The following is a 24695-nucleotide window of genomic DNA, read 5'->3' on the forward strand; positions in this document are numbered from 1 at the left end:
GACCGGTCTCGGCCTCCTGCAAACCCAAAGGTCAGCGAGCTTGGGCCCAAACACAACACATCAAAGATGAAGAACAGAAGCCCGACAAAAATGTTCCTGTCACTGTGCCGTGCAGCAGGTAGAAATGTGTCCGAGGACATGCAGGTCAGGTGATGTCAGCTAAGCCACAGTCAAAAATGAACTTTGCTTTGACTTGTGTCCGTGATGGCCCATTATCCCCGGCAGGATTTGTCAGAAGCACAAAAACTGAAGTCAGCATCCTGCAGTTAAATCGGCATTTTAAAGCTAACTGTTCAACTTCATATTTAATTTGATCATCAATCTTTATGGAAATGAGATGGTTGTAAAGGCACTATTAAAAGATAAAAGTAAAGATTAACTTTTGACTTTGTTACTCATACCTTGTCTGCACTCTGTAAACTGGGGCCGTGTCTTTGCAGATGTAAGATGCACCAGCAGCTGTTACTTCCTTCTATCTTTCTTTGCCATATGGTTTGCCTGCCGCGGGCAAACCATAGAGAGCCTCGTGCACAGTCTGAGTCTGGGGTTTGTTTTGAGCACTCAACTGTACCCTTGTGGCTCTCGTCTGTTGACTGTTCGAGTAAATTTTTTCGGGTCTGTGTCAGTCTTTTCATTTCAAAAAGCGTGTCCATGCGACAATGGCAGGCTCTCCGTTAGGTACAAGCTCCTTGCCTGGTCTCGGCAGGTCGGAGTCGTCCCCAGCCTGCAACGGAGCCATGCGGAAGAACAACGCCGTGCAATTGACATAAAATGTAGCCACGAAACTGATTTAGGACATGACAAATTAACGATACAGAATAATATGAAAATATTCTAACATTGCACGATATGTAGATCACGTTTGGCAAACTGTAAGAACAACACAGTGCAAAGACCTCACTGCTGCAACCTGCTGTAAAGCTAGAAGACCTTTGTGCAATGAGGCTTTCGGTGAAAGTTCCAAACCTCTGTATGCTCTGTAAGTGCTCTGGAGCAAGGCACCAACTCCACCAGCTGAAGCCGGCCCATCTGTAACTGACCCTGACCTGAAAAGACCAGTTTCCCTGCGGTTGTCAATACCGGTTTACCATCACTCAAGACTCAATCTTCACAATGCACACAACAATCTTTTGTACACTGGCCATAAAATAAATGACTAAATGATAAAGAATTGTAAGTCGCAACAAATCAACAGTTTGAGCTTAGAGACCCACTGTACAGTATAAATCAAAAATAAACTAAACATACGGTGTAATATGGTAGTTGATGTTACCTGGTTTTCACACAGATGACGTCATTTGCCCACCAGCCCCCGTGTCTATTCCCTTTTTTTTGTGCGGTAGCACCAACTTCCATGAAATAGAATGACTTGACTTTGTACCATCAATAATTAGATGGCACCATTATATAATTATAATTATATATTTTTCTAAATATTATAAACTAAAATTGTCTGCTCCACTCAACAGCAGAGTTGCATATCAATGTAGCAGATTCTTAACGTGAAGAGAATTGGCTAACACGTAAGAGGATTTGGAGTCAAAGTGAAAAGCAAAAGCATCTATTTTGCAACATTTCCCATTTAACCTGAATGCCAAAATGGAACCTGATAATACTAATGAAGCAATCAGCAAAATGTCTCCTAATGAAGGTGGATGCATCTGGAGGAAACGCATGTTATCTACACACGCACACCTTCAAGTGCACCACATTAAAAAGGAGGTGTGCATGTGTAAACTGAGGAGAAAAAAATAAATGTCCGGTATAATCTGTCTGTTGTCAGGGGTTTATTACCCACCGGCTTGTCATCTTGGGCTTTAGGACATTGTTAGACCAAACACGAAAATCGATTCATAGCAGAAAACAAATGGAAAGGAATGTTAGCTGGAAATAATAAGTTAACACCAGCCCTAGTTAACACCAAGGTGTTGGCATGAAGCCTCGGGGCATCTCCTCACCAGTGCCGTTAGCCTTTTCCCAATGGGCTGATCCTCCGAAAACCTGGGGTACTTCACTTAGCCAGAGCGGCAGAGGAAAGGAGAGAGATAGGCAGCTGGCTGGCAGACATGGCAGCTGAGTGTGCCGGTGCTGCTGCCAAGGCTCAGGCTGCCACCGAGTGTCTCTCCTCTTTCATACAAAGAGCCTTTCCCAATTCCTCTGTCTCACACACACCCAAACAAACAAGCAAACACACACACACACACACACACACACACACACACGCACAGAGCATTACGTCAAGCTTTGAATGTGACAAGGAAGGTGCTCCTCTGTGCGTGTGAGTGTGTGCGTGCGTGTGTGTGCGTGTGTGTGCGTGTGTATGTGTGCGTGTGTGCGTGTGTGCGTGTGTGAGTGCACTAAGTATCTTTGCAGGAATCAGGATTAGGTTTTCTCCGTGGCACACAGAGCTTACGTATGTCAAGCTGACCTAAAGTACGTGGCGCCACACGAGTGTGAACTGCTGCATCGCAATCTAATGGCGCTGGCACCTCTGGCTGAGCGCCCACTCCGCAGGCCGACTGTACTTTAGACAATGACAACACATTCTTAAAACGGAAATTTTAGTGGGCATCTCTCGAGTGGTCTTAAAGGAACGGTCCTTTCACAGCCTGGGTCTTGCTTCTTTTTTTTTTAAAGATTTGCACGTTCAATCCTGCCAATTCTCAGGACGTTGTACACAGACGTGTAAACACAGAGACAGGAGCCCAGTGACAACAGTTAAACCCAGTTTAACCTAATTGTCCAAATGATCTTATCCTGGGGTGAAAACAGAGGTGAGTGTTACATGTATAACCCAATCTGTCCACGTCCCAGAGATCACCATGTGTTCACCTTTGCTTTTCCTTCACACTCCCGTTGTATTGATGTCATGTCTTTCTTCGTCGTCGTATTTTCCCATATCATTGCAGTTTGTGATTAAGATGATAACCTGACCGAAGGACTGTCAATGCAACAATGAGACGCGAGTGGTGAAATGACCAGAATTTGCCTAAAGAGGTTTAAAAAAAAACAAAAAACAACTCAAGTAAAACGTGTGTTAAGCAGTTTTTGCTGGCGATGACCTACAATCTAGAATCTGTCACAATCTGTGCCTTAATCTCTCTCATTTCCGTCTTGATGTCTTTTTTGTGTGACTCTGTTTCAGTGCCAGTCGGCCCTGTAGGTGGTCTAACATGCTGCCACCCGGCTCCAGACTGGCACCAAGATGAGGCAGTCCGTGGATTCCTCAGTACTAGACCTTCATGTTTTGGGTGCTGGTTTGCTTTTTCCGAGCTACTATGACCCATTCCACTTTCAGGCTCCCTCCCTCTTGTCAGTGAAAACCCGAGGGGGAGTTTCCATTTTGAGACTGCAGAGCAGACGGCCCCTTCTAGGTTTCCCCTTTGATTAGTGTTTTTTTAAAAAAATGATTTAATTCATCTTGATTTTCTTTTTCTTTTAGGCTTGTTGTGAATAAATAGTTTTTGGGCTAAATGATGTTTTATTTGTTCTATGTGTGAATCCATAGTTCTGGGACAAACGTTTAGCTATCATCAGACAGAGCACTCCCATTTAAACCAAAACCCTAGGCTTTGCCAGACAGACGGCTCATGTTTAATTCATATTTTTCCAAATTCCCACTATGTCTTTTGTCATACCACTACTGTGTAAGTTCATTAGGGTTCCAAGAAGCACAAAATACCAAAGGACAAATCCAAAGACTGCCCTTTGTCAGACAACCACTCGAAGCTGCTGTTCATCTTCTGACTGCTCGCTCCGATATCTGATAACTGATTTAATCCAACCGGTCAGCAACCAACCACACACACAACACTGGCAGTGGCTCATTAGCTCAGAGACAGTATAGATCCTCCATGCATCACCTTGACATCGGCACTTTTGGCCGATGTCCCTTCTCTTGATGAATATTTAATGAATATTCACTTACTATCAAATTAGCTCTGTAAATCAGCCTGTCATTTTTTTTTACTACGCGCTGCCACAAGGACTTTACGGCTGAGTTTCTATATGAAAGTCCCACTGACTCACGTCAAGCGAGTGACTGACCAGCAGCACATCCCATCTACTTCCCTTATGTAAGGCCTTACTAAAAACACAAATACAATCAGCAAGCTCTGCCTACCTTATCACTTTCACCGAGTTTTCCAACATCTACGTTTAGCATTCAGCAATAAAAGGAGTCATTTTTGTACACATGAACTCAAACGCAAATAAAAACGCAATGCAAATAAGAACCTATTTATTTTTTTATGAAAAGGGGCAGTGAAAACCCAGACTACGATAATATATGTGGATTACGGAAAGATATTTTCATGGACAAAAAAGGAAAGGTTAAATTCAATGTTTCTTTTCATTCGGACTAGAGGCGTGTGATGGATAAAGGGTTATGTCCACGTACAGAAAAGCTAAAAGCAGGCGGAACAATGAAAACCCAATGGACGACCAGCCTCGTCTCGCAGAAGCACAGGCCCACTCCCTCTGCAAGGAGGAGCCCCCAGCCCCCAGCAGCCTGCCTGGCCGTTCATGACTCAATGCATCCCAGCCTCATTGTGAATTCACCAGGCACTTGAATGTATGGGCACACACTGTAGCAAGTGGACCTGGCAGAGGGGAATCAATAGGCAGCCCCTGTATGTAAATGAGATTCCGACTGAAGCCTACATGTGCTGTTCAATCTGGTTCCTATTTAATAACCATTCAGTTGGAGGTAGAGGGTCCCCGAGGTGTGACGGCCTACACTCCTTCGCCTGCGTTCGCTGTGTTGGGTATATGATGATGGAGCGGGGGATTCAATAAAGAGATCCGGTCTCAACGTTGCCAGCTGCCCAGACTTCATTTGACAATCGACTAAAGAAAAGAAGGGGGAAAAAAATCCGCTCAACGACATTCCTTCGACCTAAAAATGCCATGGTCACAAAGGCAATAGCAGACGCACGTATTGTCTTGTGACCAATCAGAGAAGGGCCAATATGACTCAGCACCTGTGTTTGCACCCCTCTCTCCCATTAGATCATAAATCAGTGTTACACATTCCTGCAGTGGCTTCCTCCTCAATGATAAAAAAGAAAAGAAAAGAAATGTCCACAGTATCCTGATGTCATAGCCCTTCCACTGTGTGCTGGAGGTGTTACACACTACAGTCTCGTGGCAGTGCACCGCCAACGCAGCAACGCAAGTTCCCGCAGTGACCGCATAGGTGAAGCCCTTTTTTCTCTGGAGCACACCGCAGACACGATCCCCACGAGCCCCCCTCGGCGGACCAAGAATGCCCACTGCGTAATTGGACCGACAAAACGTCGGACGGGTAAAAAACCCTATCTCGGAGATCCGATTCCTTGATCTGTTGCTCAGCTGTGATTTATTTTCATCAGAGCAACTCCGCAGCGCAGCCCATTGAAGCTGGCTGACGACACAAGACGACACACACACACACACACACACAGACTCACGAGAACCCCAGACCCAGTTCTGCTGGAGACGAACAATGCGTCCTTTCTCCATCCACGCGGAGAGAGAGGGGCTCCTCATCATTTCAGCTCCAGCGGCTGCAGCTCAAATGTCCGTTCAGCGTCGGCCCCCTCTCAGACTGCCTAATGTCACATGCTGTGTCGTGAGTCGTTGTCATTTGTGCATATCCAGCTATATTACAAGTGTGTTGCAGAAATAAATAAGTATAATACATTTTCTTTTCGTTTTACCTGTCCGGCGCGGTGTCTTCCAGTGCAACTCCTGGTCTGTCGGACACAGAGAGACTCCGCAGCCTACGTTTACCGTAATGACTGGAGTAGTCCCTCCACCGCACCAGAGCTGAGTCTTTACTGGGACTTACGGTGTTTTCTTTTACTGGTATTGAATACCAGTAGATACCGTTTACTGGTATCTATGGTGTTTCTTTTACTGGTATTAACGATGTTGCTTTTACTGGTATTGAATACTGGTAGATACCTTTTACTGGTATTGAATACCAGTAGATACCGTTTACTGGTATCTATGGTGTTTCTTTTACTGCTTTTATTGGTATTGAATACTGGTAGATACCTTTTACTGGTATTGAATACCGGTAGATACCTTTTACTGGTATCTATGGTGTTTCTTTTACTGCTTTTACTGGTATTAACGATGTTGCTTTTACTGGTATTTACAAGTAAATACCAGTAAATACATTTGACTGGTATTTACATTGTTGCTTTTATGGTATCTATGGTGTTTCTTTTACTGCTTTTACTGGTATTTACGGTGTTGCCCTTTACTGGTATTAACGATGTTGCTTTTACTGGTATTTCACTAGTACTAATACTTACTGGTATTTACTAGTAAATACCAGTAAAGACCTTTTACTGGTATTGACGGTTTTTCTTTTACTGCTTTTACTGGTATTAACGTAATACTAGTAAATAAAAAATTAAACAAGTAAAGTATCCGTTTTAAACTTGGGAGATCATTTAGATACTCAAACGCAATGTGCACGTCATCGTTGCCAACGTAATTTGAAAAGCTCACCACAGCGGGGGCCAACGTCATCCGCAGCTGGAACCTGGTTTCTCTGCAAAACGCTGAATCGAAATGTTGAAAAATGTTGCTGGATGCTCCGGTTTGGTTTCCTGTTGGCCGTTAAAAGTGAAAGGTGTTGTTTTCAAACGGATCGGTTATTTTGTTTTGTTTAGTTTATTCCCATCGCAGAGTTACACAACATCACATACATAACATAGTTAAGAAAGAAAGCAACCTGTCATCTTGGCTCTTTAATGCTCAATACTGAGGCTAGCTTGGCGCATTAGCAATTCCACTAATTCATTTTTTTAATCTTACTTACCTCACGTATGGCCACTGAATCCAAACCTGTTTGTTCTTATCTGGTGAAATGTTCTACCTGAGGAACGTTTAGATTTTATTTTATTCAAATTTATATATCATTATTTTAAGAAAGGGGGGAGGGGGGGGGGGCTGCCAGTCTTCCCAGGAGCAATGTCACAGTTACTCCAAATGATCCACAGACTTCCAGTTAAACAGTCAGCATTCAGTTTGATTCAACAGTGAAGTTCTTTAACCTGAATACAAGCAACTATGTTGCAGAATTGCGATATTGCGCAGCACTGTTGTATTACACCATTGTACTGTACAATCAGTCAGGTTGTTGAAGATGTTGTTGGACTGGTAAGAGCGCCCCCTGGAGTGTAGCTGCTACAGCTACAACCATGGGGAAATACAATAAATAGAAAATATGGCTTTTCATAGTTGTTTCCATATATACAAATCAACTTACTTTGATCATTTGAAGTAGGAGCAGTTGACAAATGACCTGTCATTAGTTTATAATGTTAGTCTAGTTTCTTTGCTGACTGCTATAATGTCGGCTGACGGTGACCTCCAAAGGAGCAATATGGCCCGTGTGGCCACCAGGGACGGTTTTTTGTGTTTTTGCCATCAGGATCAGAGTGGAAATCTGGAGCATTAGACAGATGATGCTTCACAGAATTTGAGCTGACCTCCCTGTGGAGGGGACACTCGTGGCTCTCCTTCACTTTTCATGAAGAGATGGTGAGGGGCCTCTGTCAGAGTCCTAAAGAGGTAAATTAAGCATCAATGCAGACCACCAAGTCTTTGTTCCTCGAGGTACATAAGGTGTTTGCCAAGATCACTCCCAAGGACAAGGAATCAGATAATAACGAACTGTAAATCAATTTCGCGTGATTGATTTCTAATTCTGAACAGCCAGGCTCTCATCCCTGGTACTGAGCCATTGACTTAGATACTTTGAGAAGGACGACCTTGGCCACCATCTGCCCATTAGGCCTCTGCGTAGCTGCGAGGAATATTTTAAGAGAAGGTTATGCATATGGGACCAAAGTATCAGCTGTTTCACTGGGACTATGGCCTTAAAAAGCTATGACCTCATACAGTTATGGAGGTTTAAGCTATAGTCAATCATAGAAATCAGTGATATTATCACTTCTTCCAGTTAATGACATCATAGTTCATTAAACTTTGCTGTAGTATGACTGAAATAAAAACTATACGGCTTCTTGTTGACTAGATGCTTTACCTTTCTATTTTTAGATTTATGACATCTCAAATTGTATATAAAAATGGAAGTTATATTATGCAGTGTAATAGTTTCAGATTTTCTGCGTAATGGCCTGCCTAAGTGTGCTGTAATTCTAATATTTACTTTTTCTTGACAGTAGTGGATATCCTCATGTCTTGCTCTCCAGCAGGATATATGAAACCTGCAAGTTTGTTTAGCTTTTTTTTGTCATAGATTAATTTCAACAGAAGGATTGAAGGGAGGATGTAATATATGGTGTTATTCATGCAATCGTTCCCTTCCCACCTTAGACTTTATATAAAAATGGACGTAACCACCGGCTCCAGAAGGTGAAGCTAATGCACAAGTGCCAGAAACCTGTATTCTCACCCTCTTCCCACTCAGGGGATTTGCTTTTCTGACCCCGTTCCACCCTGCGTGGGTTACCGTGTGAACCAAGCTGTGGAAAACTAAAATCAATGTACTGGCTGGCAAATCATGACATTCCACCATGTTTACTAATAGGTCTTTCTTTTCTTTAGAAAAATATATATCAAAATTACATCGAAGACCAAAAAAAAACGGAATCAAAAAGCACAAGTAAATCAGGTAAAAGTTAACATGTGTATGTACTTAAGTCATTCTACAAAGACAATAACGACAACTGTGAAAATAAATAGCAAGTGACAGCAACAAACAGTACACAAACCTGAGACTACAGGAGAGTTGTGCTGCTATACATTTCTTTACAAATAGTACCTCTTTTACATTAAAACCTGAAATGTAGCAGGAGCTACAGTAGTGAGTTAAAATATACACGTCACAATATTCACAAAATTAAAACATTGCTTCGTACTAAGCTAACCAAATCACTGTACACATGGAACGTATTTTGTGTCAAAATTGAGGTTTCCAGGCCACATTTTCTCCTCCTGGTCCCAGACGTGAGGCGATCTGGAGAGGAAATAACACAATTAATAAATGTAAAATGTAAATGTCATGTAAGTTACTGTCAAAAACACAGTTATTGACATTGTATGATTGAGACTGAATAACATACATGAGGGATGCGAATAAACAAAGTCAAAGTGCATAATACTCACCATTGAATATTTTGCATGTAAACATGTTGCAACACTTTTTCAATAAAAAGGTTCAAATATATTCGCACCCCATTTATTTTTCTGAAAACAGAAAAATCTCATCAGTGTTGATGATGACCTTTACTCCTTCTCCGCAATTGATAAAGAAGAGATTCTCCAAGGAAGAGAAAGAGAGGAAAGAGTTCCACTGCCTCCTATAGGAGCCGGGTTAGGTTCATGTTTTAGAATGTCATTGGGGCGGTTTTAAGTGCTGCTTTCCAACATTTGGAAAAATTATTATATTTACGTGTGAATTAATCACACAGAAAAAAACCTCAGCTGTGTTAAGACATTAATTCTTTCCATTCTTTCTGAACGTATACACTTCCGAAATTTAAAATTATACTGAATGAATGTTGTACTTTCGTTAGTGACTAATAAATCAGCCAATCAGAAAACACTAGAATTGAATTTTTATGAATTAACAAATTCAGAAAATATTTCCACTGCAAATTACTTTTTAGTACATAAACAGAGAATTCACAATATTCTCTGACTTACATTGAAGAGGTAAGGCACTGCAGCCCCTCAGCTGCCATTAGGTGTAATGTTTCCACTTTGTGCACCAGGGGGCAGTGTAGCACCTGAGGACTGAGCTGGGGCGAGATGGGAGTTTGAGTTCTTTGACAATGAGGACCCAGAGCTGGACTCCGACCACCCTGAGGGTACGTTTTCTAGTCTGCCACAGAGCAGGGCTTCTTCTTCATCCTTGCTCAAAGGAAACACTCGTGGTTCCCAGGGTGTCTGAGCCTGCCGGAAGACAGAGAGGACATATAACGTAACTGGCTTGGTTTTCACAAGAGTTAGGTATGTACTATATGTATGATTTGCTATAGACAAAGAGATGAGAATGTAACACATTCACCCAATGCGTCAATTACACTGTGACTCCCTCAGATGTTTAAAATTTCATAGTAAGGTACATACAGATTGGGCTGCCTATTTCAAGTTATGAGTTACTGTTCTGAATCCTGATAATTGCTATTCTCGAATCAGTCCCTTCACTGAATTTACACTTTGAATATTACTGAGCATGGCTCAGATGATGCCTGTTGAAAAAAAAGAGACAAATGTTGTGCTTTAATCAGGATTTGTATGGGTAAAGAAGTGCAAAGAAGTGAAGTGGCGGAAATTTGTGGCGTGGAGGAGGTTGATGAGGACGGTCTGGTTTGGTTTTGACTCACTCGTCCAATCAAGGCAAAAAAGTTAAGAGGGCATTGCAATCAGGGCATCATCGATTGGGAAAATAGCAGAGACAAGTATCTGTGTGGGCTCTCAAGAGCCCTTCTTAGCTTTATATGGCACAGACTACTCATGGGAAAGTCTACAGTCTTTCCCATAGTATGCAACGCATTTTGGACAACTCAAATATTTTTACCCACTCCGACCCGATTCTTTATTTGATTTTTAATAGTGGCAATCCAGGCACGGAAGTTATTCTCTCCAGTGGAAAACCCATTTCATAGAGCACAAGCTGGTATCAGTGTGAAAACCCACCAAAATGATCTTGATCTAGGTCTAAACTGTCTAAACTTAAGCCACCGATCAAATTGTAATAAAAAGCCCATAATGTAATAAATAACCAGTGAGTTTCATCTGGTGCCACCTGGATCATAATACTTTAATATTCAGACATTGGTTTGCGGGGGTTTGGGGGTTATCAGCTGTGTTGCTTTTGATCTTACCAGGCACTCCGCTGAGCTCGGCTGTGCGTCAGCATCCAGCTGAGCACCACTGCACTCCACTGAGCTCTCCTCTCCTGATGTGAACGTCCCGCCCCCGCCGCCCAACAGCCTGCTGCAGTGCAAAAACAAGCACACCCCATGAAACTTTGCCGAGACATTTCTCAACATTCCACTTTCACACGGATTATACAAACCAACTCCTCAACAGCTGCACTGCAGAGTCAGCACAGTGTTTGTGAGCTCAGGACTTAAAGGGGCAGTAAGGGATTCTAAAGCAATACACCATTTTTGTAAAAATCAGCGAATATTTCCTGACCGTCTGCTGGCTGTCGGTTCTGTGTGCGTGCTGAAAAATAACCTGTTTTTTTCGGCTCAGCCAAGGCTCTGTAAATCAAAAAATTTTAAAAATGGTGCGGACATCGCTCACAACACTGCGTGTGCAGTTAGTAAAACATCACTCCCCGACACCTTAAGAGACGTGATAGTGTGATAGGTAAGGAAAATCACAACAAGAGAGACAAGCTTCCTCCAAAATCACTAACTGCCCCTTTAATCCACTTGTCAAAGGCACTTCTTTGTTGTTATCTTGTGATGTGAGCATGGAATACAGTGACAAACACTGTCCCACATTTCCCACCTGATGCATGCGCTTGACATTATGTTTTTGGTGTCACATAATGCAACTAACATTGACTCATGAGCCTGTGAGTGAATGTGTGTCCACCTTGTAGGAAGCCTGCAGCATTCGCTGGTCCCCCAGGACGCCCAGCGCAGTTTCTCACTCTGCTCCAAAGCCAAGTGCCTCTGAGCGAAGGCTTCGTCGCTGAGCACCTCAACCTGCACACAACACAACACACACAAAAGGGATGAGGAAGATATTATCTTTATCCATGAAATTTAAACTGCTCATGTCCAAAGTAGTTAAAAATTACTGTACCTCCTCCATCTCTGCCTCATCCTCCATCAGAGACTGGGTGGATACCACCCGCCACCTGCAAAAAAGAATCACGTTTTGAGGTGAGTGATAAGATCGATGGACTGGAAATAGAGGGTCGATGGTTCAATTCCAGGACTCTTCCAGGTTGCGTGTCGAGGTGTCCTTGGGCAAGAAGCTTAGCCCTAAATTACCTCTGACGCTGAAGCTGCTGTATGAACGTGTGTGTGAATGGGTGATTGTGACTTGGGTAGAAAAAGTCCATTTACAAAGTTGTGCAACGCAATACAAAAACGACATTAAGAATTGAGTCAGTTTTGTTCCATACCGGGGTGTAAGGATGTTCTTGTATTGCAGCTTTTCCACCTTGGCCAGTGACATGGGGATGACGATGTTGTTTATGTTGAACACGCTCTCTCCCTGACGTCTGCGAACAGTGCCCTGTGAGGAAACACGGCCACGTTGGAAGTAAGAGCAACGTGTCAGTTCACACCAGTGGTTCAGAGATGTTCACACATTCAAGCGTCATTCTGCATCATCAGGTTGCCACGATAAAAGTTTTCTGTGGACTGATATACATATAAGAAGTAAAGCGGTGAAGAGGTGTTTCTTACTTGGGAGGCCTGCTTGCGTGAAAACTGTGTGTAGCTCTTCTCCGGCACTTGATCTGAACTGTCCTCTGTCGCTCGCACACACAACACACAACACAACACAACACAAACACAAACACAACACACACACACACACACACACACACACACACACACACACACACACACACACACACACACACACACACACACACACACACACACACACACACACACACACACACACACACACACACACACACACACGTGCTGAGTTAAAAACCAAGTCAAAACACAGACTGTCTTACTGTATACTTCTGATACTACACACACACACCTTCTGGCCTGTGTCTGTGTCTTCTCTTCCTCTCCTTGTGATTGGCTCGTCTGTGTTGACTCTGAGTAGAGTCTGCCATCCTGATAGGTGACAGACCCATACCTCTGCTTTTGTGATGTCTGGCATGCTGCTTGTATTTGTGACCTGTTCACAAGCACGCACACACACGCACGCACACACACGCACACACACACACACACACGAAAAACAGAATACACCAACTGCAGTTAACCATTTGAATGACATCTTTACTCTCCATGTTATTTGCCTGTATTTCTATGTGCTGCTTGTTTATGTAATCTTGTTCTGTTTAAGCTGTGACCAGAAAAGATAACACCTTTGTTGCTAGGCCTCAGGCTATAATTTTAGGTGATGGTTACTTGATGGACTGTCTTCTTCTGCTCTTGACAAAAGAGAGATCATTCAAACTGACAGGAAATCGACAGGGTGAGGGGTGAGTGATATGCTCATCCATTTTCAATCTGCCTCCTGTGTCTCCTCCTTTAGTCTCTCCTTTGTTCTGCTACATCATTTATTGGCTCTTTTTACCCGTTGGTATTAAACACAAAAAGTAAAAAGTAAATAAAAAAGGCCATAAAAAAGGTTTAGTCACACTTCCTTGGATGAAGAAAAGCACAATTCTACTATCAGCCGGTCATCGGTTGTTGAGGTCCATCAATCTACATTGTGAACAACCACATAAGCCACTTCAAGCCCTGAAACCACAGCTGCCACGGGCCTGTAAATGCAGAGGCAACTGACCATTAATTTGCTCCAGACAAATCTATTCAAACTGACATTGTTGACGCTGAACGATTTCATGTCAATCTACTCTTTCGGCTGGAAGCCTCGTACAAACCCGGCGGGATATCTGACATGCTAGCAACCAATTACGATGGTCCACAGGGAGACGACAAGCGGACACAGCAGGAGGCTTCGAAGCAGCATCTTTCTCACAGTGATATGTTTTACTGAAGGCGAGCAAAGGGGATACTTATCCAAACAAGGTCAATTAAAAGTTTGTGATAATTTCTAACTGTTTATAATTTGTATTTTTATAATTCTTCTTGTATTTTATTCAACAATTTAAACTTAATCATGTCAACTATAATATAACATAACAACTTAAACAATAAATTACAGTACAAATCATTCACAGAATTCTTTGCAATGCATTCACAAAATGGGAAGTATAATCAACACTAATTTACAGTAGCTACTGTAATTCCAATACACCCATGGGATTTGTAACTGTCATGCTGCTGCATATGGTGTTGACTTTGCATTAACATTGGATCACCACTGACTTCAGACGGAGACAGTCGGGAGTTTCTCCTGGTAAAAGAACACGAAGTGTGTGACCTGTCGCCAGTCTGTCATGTCGTGTGAACTGCACAGCGAACAGATGATTTTAAAAGTTGTGTCATGTGAACTTGGCTTAAAGGGCAAGCTCTTACCGTTGCGCAGTGGCTTGGAGTTGTGTCTGTTGTAATGTGCTGGAGAGGGCAAGTGGGCATTGAAGTCTAATGGCCTTTGGAACCATTCTTCTCTTGCTAGGGCTCTTTGTGGGCGGTGGGCCAGAGGAGTGTCTGGACAAAGAGTACACAATTAGGGTTGGTCAAAAGGATACAAACATTCTTGGAAATAACAGTTTTCATTGTCAAGTATGAATGCAATCAGGGACAAAACACACGACGCACAAGTCAAACCACCCACATCTATTGTTTTTTACAGTTTGATTGTACAACTGTACGCAATGCTATGTTAATGTTTCTCCTACCAAGTGAAGGAGACAAAGCAGGGTGAGGTCTGGAGCTCTTTTTCCTGGAGGACGGGGCCAACTTGGAGTTGCGGTCAGGATTAGAACACAAGACTCCAGGATCACAAGAGGAGAGACACGGACCAGAGGAGCGACGCGGACCAGAGGAGCGACGCGGACCAGAGGACGACGAGAGTGAAGGGGTGAGTGTGGTCTTCCTCGAGTCCTGAAGCACAAGAAAGAGAGAACAAGAGAAAGGGAGAATGATTTACCACAAGACACTAAAAGGAAAATAGAACTCTCTCTCCATGCGTCATAAGGGTTTAAGGAAGGTCTATGCTTGAGCACTTTGATTTAAGCAATTAAGTTGTTATAGGATTTCCTTGTCATCTGGCAATGATATGATGGCTTGCTGCTGCTTATTGCAGTAGCTGGAATTGCTCTGGTTTTTATGCCATCTAGAATAGTAATGTTCAGCTACATGTTTAATCTCTGTATTCAATAAAGATTGTGAAATAAGGATTATACCTTATGATTCTAACACAGGCACAATGGACTTGTGTTCTATTGTGTATGACTGATTCAGTCCTAATGGACCGTCTCAGTCACAATGACAAAACAATTGGGCATCAGGTCAAACTAAGCCTTTTAAGTCTGGAACACAGCACACACAAGAAACACATAAATATATCACACAGACAGTGATAGCACTTACATGTTTGATCTAATCTGATATACAATCTAAAAGCTGCATAAAAAATGTTTTTGTTGGCAATTGAAGGGAGCAGGATAAGCTGTAAACACAACATTTCAATATCATGTTCATATAAAGTTATTATGGCAAACCAGTTTACACAACTGCAAGGCACAATGCAATACAACCCTTCATTTGAAGCTGTTCCTCTGATTATTTTCTTTATATAAATCCTCTATATTGTGTTGTAAATTGTAGATGGACAGTAGTCATGAAGGTTCCACGGAGCTTTTTGGCATCCCAGAGTTAGTACACAGTGGGTTTGTCACTGAAAACAACCACTTGGGTTTACATTCAGTCATTTGATACACTGTTAATTTAAAACATTCACTGGTGTAGCTTTAAATAAAGATATCACATCAAATTAAACTGCAACAGCATCACATATTTACTGACAGCAAGAACATAGCATTATGCAATGTCTAAGCTTAAGAAAAATACCACACAATTGATTTGTTTAATTGAATTTAATCCAAGAGATATTAGTGTTAAGTTAGAAGCAGGTGTTTAAAAAATTAATTTGCGGAGCTACAATAAGGCTTCCCCCCAGTGAAGAGTGACAAAAAGCCTATTTTTCCATGAATAAGGGAGTAATTTCCATTGAATCAATTGAGTAATATGACCTTTACATACTGTCACACCATCATCAGCTTCTCAACCTTTACTATTAACCCTACATGGGTATTACACTGTAAGTGGTGCATGGTGATAATGTAAATTTTAGCTGGCAGACCAGTAATAAAGCATAGTGATGATTGAATCTACATTATTGATTCTTTCTCAGAATAGAGAAGGGAGGGTGAAAAATTGCAAATGCAAGTGATCTGTACTTTAGCTTTTGTGCATGATTTACGCTCACTCACGCTGTGCGGGGATATGGGTGACACTGATGAACATACACTGACGTATCCATGGGGATATTGATTTCTATCAGAAGCAGGATTAAGATAAGAAAAGTAATACAGTAAGGAGATGTAAGGTTTAGGGGGATGGGCTTCTCAAGTATTACCAATCAAATTAAGCACATCTCTAGCCTAAGCCTTAATGCAATGATTCCCTTCCTGAATGTATCCTCAGGAAAGACCATTGTGTATATTGGATGTATATGTGTGCCCTATAGCTCTTCGAATTATCACAGAGAAAGTGCTTGTGTGTTTTTTCGACAGTTATATAGTTTGTAAATGTTCATCAGGACAAGGCTGGAGAATAGGAGAGAATGCACGTGGCCTACCTGTCGCCAGCTGGAGCTGAGGCTGGTGAAAGTGAACAATTTGGGCTTGTCGTAGGTAACCAAAGGTCGTGTTCGGGCGCAGACGCACGACACGTCAGCTTTGAGCAGCCTCTTCGTAAGTCCCCTTCTCTTAGAGCTCCCCGGCGCAAAAAAATCCTCTCCTTTCGGCCCACTGCAGCGACAAGATCCGTTGAGGTCATGGTAAATGTCAGGATCATGATTCATGTTAAGATCAAACGTACGAAAAGAGCAAAAAAATTGATGGTCTTTGTCTCTCGGATGCTGTTCACAAGTATTAACCAGAAACAAACACCTAATTATAACCCCTTGTTACTGTACATGCATAAACAAGCAGAAAAACTTTTATTTATTGCATGGATTTTTATCTTCACAGCCAGCCAGGCAGAAAGTTAAAAGGGCAACAGGAAGGGAGGACATGAAGGGATGATTCAAGTGAGGCCAGATGGGACCTGACTGTTTCACTGGGTTACACTACAAACAGGGAGCAAGGTCTCAGCCCTGAATATTTATCCTACAGCCGAGGGACAGTGCAAAAAGGGGCAAAGTTTCCCTTTTTTGTATTTCAAATTATTCTATTAGTAGCTTGTCTGATAGAAACTGTCTGATCAAATCTAGTACGAGTCAGATTCATTGGATAAATCATTTCAGAATGGCACAGAAATTCAATGTTTCTAAACTCAACTGACCTTGTGATCATATCCTTTAACTACATGAAAGTCTCAGATTATGTCAATACAGCTGTTACACATCTCATTGTGTGTGTGTGTGTGTGTGTGTGTTCTCTACCTTGTGAAGCTTCTCTTGCCTTTACAGGTCTGTGCTTGTTTTGAGAGCGTTGAAAAGCCAAGAGGAGGCATCAGACTCCTGACAATCTGGCTAAGCTGGGCACTCTGTAATGAAGACATCACCCACATAAATGCATTTCACACTGGTGGAAAACTGAAACTGAAGTGTGACACGTCTTCTAAACAGAGACAGCAGTGACTATATATGCACTACAATGTTTGATGTGGTTTAAACCTGCTGTACTACACACCATGCTTTTTTAATGGCACTTATCAGCAACCAATAATAAACAATATATGTTTGATGAGTGAGAAAAGCTACATGCGCACAAATGTATGTACATTCAAAGGTACAACAAAAGGTTTTTCAGCATCTAAAGAACATTTTTACTCTTTCCTGACCCCCCAACAAACTCACTGTTGTCAAGCTAAATGAGGAGCTGAATCATCAGCTGGTGCGGGGAAACGTTATTAAAAAAAAACTTGGACTCAAGTATCTGTTTTCTCAGACCACCCCTTTCTGTGAAATTATGTAATTTTATCTCAGGGAGGTTTTCAAACAAACTCTCATTTCAAAATTCCATTTGTAGTCTGCAATTTAGTCTAATAATAACACAAACTAGCGAGCATTACCCAATTTCATTTGTAAAATCTTTCCTAGACACAGATTAATAATAATAATATAATAATAATCTCCTGCCAGTGTAAAAAGATTACTAGACTAGTGTGTATTACTAGTGTTTTGTTTGTGTGTGTGTGTGTGTATTTGTGTGTGTGTGTGTGTGTGTGCAGGTTCCTCCCACCCACCTGTCTCTCTATGTTGTGTAGAAGGTGTGTGGGGCTGCAAGGTTCAGTGTCAGCATCTGAGGCGGTATAAGATAATCCCACCATCTCCTTCAGCAGGCTCTGCTGAATTTGCCTGTCTGTCAGTGGCTGCGACGCCGCGAGCACCACACCAACCTGAGACACACAGAAAAACAGTTTGGGGACTTTCACTTCCAGGACCTTCCTTTTGAACTCTATATCTGCCAGATGTTACATCATGTTACAGGTGAATACAGAAGAGTATTGTTTTACTTTGGAAGAGCGGATATGCTTGTGCAGCTCCACCAGTCGCCGTATCTTCCCCTCCAGCCCGGACAGATGCAGCTGCACCCAGCTCCATCTGCGGCCCAGCTCCGCTCTCTCTTCCAGCCATCGCCGCTCACAGCTGCTGCTGCTGCTGCTGCTGCCAGGAGAGAAGGACAGTTACACCCATGTTATAGTATTATATTTCATTCATTTTTGTAAGAGGCTTTAGTCGTTGATCCAACCTCACAGGAAGAGAAATTCCAATATCCTTATAACGCTTTGGAATTCGGTTAGGAATGCAGCACAATCTCAGGATAACAAATGCAGTCATAAAACCCAAATATGGCCGCTGCGCTGACAGACAACCACGGGAAGCGGCATGAAGAGGTTAGCGTGTGAGAATCATTGGCAGGAATATGTGTCACCAGAGAGCAACAGAAGGAAGAGGACAGAGACTGAGCGACACCAAGGGAGTAAATGCAGACCAAACAACTTGTCAGTTTGTACTGCAGCACTGTCGACATATGAACGTGTCGTAATGTGGAGTGTAAGTTGTTAGTGTCCTAACAGCATTGAGGGGTGTGTGCATTTTGCTAAAGCACAAAAGATTATCTGGGCCACAGAGTAAGACATGGTTGATCTGTGCACTGTGTCTATCATATGTTTCCATGACACTAGCCTGTTCAGTTAACATTCATCTTGTGCGTGTGTGTGTGTGTGTGTGTGTGTGTGTGTGTGTGTGTGTGTGTGTGTGTGTGTGTGTGTGTGTGTGTGTGTGTGTGTGTGTGTGTGTGTGTGTGTGCGTGCGTGTGTGTGTGTGTGTGTGTCTGTGTGTGTGTGTGTGTGGTTGGCTGACTTCAGCGGGGCAATAGTTGCTATGGCAGTGCTCTTGGACCTTGGCAAGGACAGGGAGCGACTCCCCCCACTTCAAACACTCGGATGTAGGACAGAGAAAGGTTAGGCCAGTCAGTCAGGAAGCAGCTACAAACAGAACGCTCCACAATAACATTTGGTGTAACAAAGCAGCTAATCTAATGTTAGCCTGTGACGTCACATACCCACAATGTTGTTTGCCTCCTCCAAAACTACTTGTTGTCTGTAGATCTGGAGGGGAATTGTTGCAGATGAAAAGCAAAGCAGTAATTGGTTCCTGACTGGCTCTGAACTGAGCTTCACTTAACCCTGAGCTGATACCCATCTGCTCAGGAGTAGACACCGTCTTTCCTCCACAGACAATGACCAGACCCGGCTGCCCTGCAGCTCTTTCCCACTGTATAATGAGAAAAATTCCAGGAATATTTGCAGAGCACTAGGCGAGTCAGGAGGAGAGGAGAGGACAGGGGAGAGGTTGCCTTACACCTGAGAGTGTGCAAGTTCACAAACACAATTATCGCAAAGATATTGACACAGATGAATTCAAAAGTGGGGGTCTAGCAACCCTCCACAGTGAGAAAGTATGAGAGTTTTCTCAACCAAATCCCAGTTGAATCAAAGGCCAGCCCCAGCAAGTAGTTCTAAGCTTATGAATTCCCCTCTTTGAACACTGGTTCTTGGCTCATGTAGCCGCATAAGGGTTTTTGGGTGTGTCAACTTTCCAGCATTTAGCCTTTCAAAAGACTCCCATGCAGTATGTTTAAACATAGTGGAGACCGAAAATGAGCAACAGCTGTAGGTGTGCAGCCAGACTGCTGTCGGTGCATAAAAAGAGCAACGCTGGACACATGGTTTCAAATTGAAAATCAAACAATGTCTCTGTGTTACATACTTCATTAGAACCGTAAAGGTCAACTACTTCCACATTTTTTTGAAGGCACAACAACCTGTCTCTTCTCAAGCATGGGGGACATCCTCAACAAGGAGGAACCTGCCATAAAAGCTCTTCAGGGGAGGTTTACTGATGAGGCACAGAGCATTGTTCCATAAGGGAAGAAAACACTTGGACAAAAGGCAAGCTGGCAAAACGACTGAAGCCAAATAAAAAGACTCATAAAAAAAACCCTTTTTGTTCCAGTTCTCTGACCATATAAACCATTTTACTGTATTTGTTTATCACACCGAGTCAGGAACAAACATACACCTTGAAGAACGATATCTAACTTGGTGTATTAAGAAATAAGCGGCCATGCTTGTGTCCTAAAAAGAAAGGTAAAATTGGTCTGCAGCCAAAACCATTGTGATAATGGGTCCGAACATTAATGGCACACTGACGTCTTTGTTGACTGAGAGGCGTATTGACCTGGTAACGCGAAAACAGAATTTAACAGACCATTAACACACAAAAAAAGAAAGAATTGCATGCACCCTATTAAGAATCTCCTTTCTAAATGAGATGTTGCCTCCACTGTCTCGTTCTGGTTGTACTTTGGGAACTCTGATTTCAGTAACATGCGCTGATAAAAAACAAACAGATTTTATACTTGGAAAAACTGTCAAATTCAGCGAATATTTCCTCACGGTCCACGAGCTGTCGGTTCTGTGTGTACGCCAAAAAAGATTCTTTTTTTTCAGCTCAGCCCTGGCTCAGTAAATTGAAAACAAAAATAAATGGTGCGGACTGCACCACACAACACTGCGTGTGCAGTTTCTGAACATAATTCCCTGACACCTTAAGTGACGACCTAGCGACAGACGCTACGACTCCGGGGTTTTGGACTCGTTTTAAGCGCGTCTGTCTCTCATACCCGAGGCTGCGAGTTCGAGCCCCCAACCAGTGCAGTCACAAAAAATGATTCTCCAAAATCTCTTTCTGCCCCTTTAAGTAAAAGGGACAAACCCAAAAGGCATAATATGAGGCTGTTACTGCTACAAGACTGTCATCTTTCTTGTTTTCATTGTCTGGGGCAGTACAATTTTCTTTGTGCAAGCAAATTAATATATACAGGCACATGCTTCTTTGCAGTATTGTTCACTAGAAAGAGGAAGAGCTGCGGCCTGATGGCACAGAATGGCTGGCATGTTGCAGGCTGGCCTGGCATGTCTGTGTTTATTTCCTACCCTGTGGGTAAGGAGAGTAGGGCATTCTGTCAAATGCTTTATGGCTGCAGCATGGAGAGAGAAACGCGTGTGAGCATGGAAAAAAACAACAACAACCTCTTTACGCGCTCTACAGCTCGGAGGACAAACCTTGGTCAACCGCACCGTTAACATTGCCAAGGGCCGAGAAAAAATGATGCGTCAACTGCGGAGGCACAGCGGACGTCATTCACTGCGACAGCGGGCTTTCCGAAACGTACACCTTCGTCCTGAAAAAGGTCTTTGTTTTGTTAGAATCATTATAATGTCAAACAGTTGTAACTAAATATGCTCATCTTCTCAAAGTTACACTTTTTTGTTGGTCACTTTTTTCTAATCTAGTATGCGATGCCTTCATTGTCCTCCACTGAAAGGTTGCCTAGCGTGAGAGTCTATGTCTGTTTATTGTCCATTCGTCTGAGTTCAAAAACAAGGCCAACGACTCCAGCCTGAACCACAGCTGGGTCTGGAAAGACAATGCTGGAGCAGTGCAACAAATCTCTTGGAAGTGTGACAACAGTGCAGATGGTTTTGTGAGATGGTTTTGATTATTTTCACAATATGCACAAGCTGCACGTAACTTCATATTTGACCATGTGAGGGAATGATATGACTCACCTCAACTTGATACGCAAAACCTGTGGTTCGGGGTATTTATATAGTCTCTCCTTTGTGGCTTGTTTTATCTGTAATAACCAGATGTGACAGCCACATACACACTGTGGCTCAGTCTAATACACACACAGGTGAAAGTAAGATCACACTACAATTTCAAAGCAGCCCACAATTCAACAAACAAAAGAAAAGATTACATGCCATTACATGTTTATGAGTGGAAATCAGCCATACAGTATGTCCCTTCATATCTTATTTGAACTTGATTCTGTTATAAGAATAATGAGTTATAGAAAGTTTCACTTGTTTTCTACTATTCCCAAAGCATATGGTCAGTTTCAACAATCCAGCTCCTTTGTATCGTGATGAGAAATAAACACATTCATGTCTCTACAAGCCACACTCAGGGATTTAGAGAATTAGTCTTATCGATCACATACAGAGAATGTGCAGATGGAGATAAGTCACTTCTACTTGCTTGATACTTACACAGGCAAAGTCGTGGTTCTGCTGTGACTCTTCTCCTCCTCCTCCTCCTCCTCGTCCTCATCCGCGCTGCTGCTGTCCGTGGCCTCTGAGTCCAGGTCCTGCTGCAGGCCTCTCAGCACCGCCTCGCAGGAGCGGCTGAACTCTCTGAGCTCTGTGGGGGAAGGTGACGCTGTGGACGACCCGCCGACCGCTTGTGGAGGCAGTACACCGGGATGTAAGGACTCCAGGCTTTCTTGGGCCACATCCCCAACATCACTGTGCCTTTCCAGGCCCTCCAGCTGCCGGTCGCAGTGCCGCGAAGCCTGCTCTCCGAGCACCACTTGCAGTCGCCTCTTCAGCCCCCCGGCTCGGCTGTGCAAACCTGCCAGCTTAGAAAACTGCTCATTCGCTGCCTCCTCCAGCGCAGCTCTGGATGCCAGTTGGTCAACGTTTATTCTGTCACTGCAAGACTGCACTGTTGCAAGACGAGCACGGACCACTCTGGCTGCCTCCCCCTGTATCGGTGGGGGCGGGGGTGCGTAAAGGGGAGTGCAGCCCACGGGCTTAATCTCCCCGAGGGGATCTGACGGCGAAACACTGATAAGTGTAAAAGGGGAGCGATGCACATCACAACCATCTGGCCCACGGTCGAGAGCGGCACCGCAGCCATGCAGCAGACAGGCCTCTTGGCTTTTGTGCTCAGGCACAGGGCCTAAAAACATGTCTAGTACATCTGGTAAGACGGAGACCACCTGATGAGAATCTCTCAGGCCTTCGTTGAGGGACAGGAAGCTGAGGAGCGAGGCGGGCCTGCGGAGGAGCAGCGACTCGCCGGACGCCAGGGGGCTCGCCGGCAGGCCGGAGTCCACCGAGGGAAACAAGGAGAGCTTCAGCCACATCTTCTGGGGGTCGCGGTCCTCGGTGGGCTTGGTGCGAGGCTCCGGCTCGGCCCTGGGCACGGCCCTCCCGTTGGGGTCCACTCTGCCGGTGGGAGGGGGAGACGACAGGTGGACGACATGGCCGTCCTTCAGGGTTCTGGTCAGGGCCGGGGCCATTTGGCCATCGGAGCCACTGGGGCCCTTAGGACGCCAAGGTGGCCGACTTCACAGGCCGCACCCCGGGATGAGCTGCCAGCGACGAAGACATGAAAGCAAAAGTAACCCCTTCAAAAAGGTACAGCCACAATTCTTATGTCATTTAAAGAACAGTTCAACGGAGGGCAAATGCTTTTGAGAGAAACCGTAGAAAACTTACAGTGTTATTGTGGAGTGCAAACGATTTACGTCGAGGCAGTTCAGGAAAACAGACGCGGCAGCTGCGGCAGCAACAAATCAACAACAACAACAACAACAACCAAGTTAACGTAGTTTGCGGCGTTCACGGTCGTTACGTAACAACTGGAACACTTCACGATACTTACCGGCGGCGCCGTGGTTCTCGACCAAAAACACAAACAAATTAGCTTCAAAGGAAACACGTGCTGTGACGTCGCCGGCGCGATGTCAAACGTTTTTAAAAAATGTAAAAAAAAAAATTAAAAATTAAAAAGTAGAAATAAGGACAGGAGCCGGTTGACGAACTGCTCGATGCGCAGGTTATTTGTAGCTCGGTCAAGTGAACGTCGCAGTGAACGGAACGAGGACATCGACAGGCGCCGACTGAAGAGCAGCAGCCAGCTGCACCGTGCGGAGGTAACGGACTTCAGCCCTTTTACATGTCCATGTGTGCGTGTTCCACACACTCACCTGGGCGGCCACTTTGCACCGCGCGTTATTCCACTGGGATTGCGAATTCTACATTTCACGTCGCGTTTGTTTCCTCTCGCTCACGCTCGGCAAATGAGTCGATCGAATCTCGTTTAGGGGATAGTCGCTTGTTTTGTTTGGTTTATTTTTGGTTATTCTTCCCCCAGAATATCAGCCGCTCCCTCGGACCTGACACTCGTGCGCCTCCTCGGCGCGAGTGACGAGCAGCAACCAGCACCGAGCACCGAGCAGGAGGAGGCGGGGCCGTGGCGCTCGCGACGCCTTCAGGGAGCTCTGCAGAAGCTCCGACCGCAGAGCACTCACAGACCACAAATCCCACCTTTACTTTTTTACTTTAATTTTTTTAGTACCCTAGATTAAAACTGCCTTATTTCACGGAAGGTAAGGTTTGTTTGCTGTTCACATCGCTGTGAAGTTCTGTATCTAAATTCTAAATGTATTTTCTTTACGTAGCTGCTAATGATTAAATAAAATGTGTTCATTTCAGCATTATGTATGT

General features: G+C 43.7%; 2 protein-coding genes across 8 annotated transcripts in view; both read right to left on the reverse strand.

The window, feature by feature from the left end:
- The window catches only part of map2 (microtubule-associated protein 2), a 70608-nt gene extending 64837 nt beyond the window's left edge, over positions 1-5771 (reverse strand). The window contains exon 1 of the mRNA XM_035603960.2: positions 5700-5771. The gene's annotated coding sequence lies outside the window, so the exon portion shown is untranslated. The remainder of the gene's footprint in view (positions 1-5699) is intronic.
- A 2865-nt stretch (positions 5772-8636) lies between these two features.
- Positions 8637-24372, reverse strand: kansl1l (KAT8 regulatory NSL complex subunit 1-like). 7 transcript variants are annotated; one of them, XM_035604741.2, is made up of 17 exons: positions 23851-24372; positions 23685-23745; positions 22452-23557; positions 18342-18489; positions 18072-18224; positions 17266-17369; positions 16459-16630; positions 14495-14699; positions 14172-14303; positions 12715-12858; positions 12402-12466; positions 12116-12228; positions 11791-11845; positions 11578-11690; positions 10854-10965; positions 9670-9918; positions 8637-8980 (listed from the first exon to the last, which is right to left on the reverse strand). In XM_035604741.2, exons 3-16 carry the CDS (start codon positions 23483-23485, stop codon positions 9697-9699), a joined length of 2772 nt encoding a protein of 923 aa, XP_035460634.2. In that variant the 5' UTR covers positions 23486-23557; positions 23685-23745; positions 23851-24372; the 3' UTR covers positions 8637-8980; positions 9670-9696. The 7 variants fall into 7 exon arrangements, with proteins under 7 accessions (XP_035460634.2, XP_035460631.2, XP_035460630.2 ...); XM_035604738.2 differs by having other exon boundaries at positions 18342-18492; positions 24176-24371; XM_035604737.2 differs by having other exon boundaries at positions 18342-18492; positions 22452-23593; positions 24176-24371.
- Between the last annotated feature and the right edge of the window lie 323 nt (positions 24373-24695).

Source organism: Scophthalmus maximus, chromosome 14, assembly GCF_022379125.1.
Source record: "Scophthalmus maximus strain ysfricsl-2021 chromosome 14, ASM2237912v1, whole genome shotgun sequence".
Classification (NCBI taxonomy): Eukaryota; Metazoa; Chordata; class Actinopteri; order Pleuronectiformes; family Scophthalmidae; genus Scophthalmus; species Scophthalmus maximus.

Coding starts and splice junctions, on each gene's coding strand:
- kansl1l (XM_035604739.2), bottom strand. CDS start 23,485: ATGGCCCCGGCCCTGACCAGAACCCTGAAGGACGGCCATGTCGTCCAC. Junction 12,859..14,171: donor CTCCAAGCCACTGCGCAACG/GTAAGAGCTTGC, acceptor GCTTGTGAACAG/GTCACAAATACAAGCAGCAT. Junction 10,966..11,577: donor TGCTGCAGGCTTCCTACAAG/GTGGACACACAT, acceptor TTTGCACTGCAG/CAGGCTGTTGGGCGGCGGGG.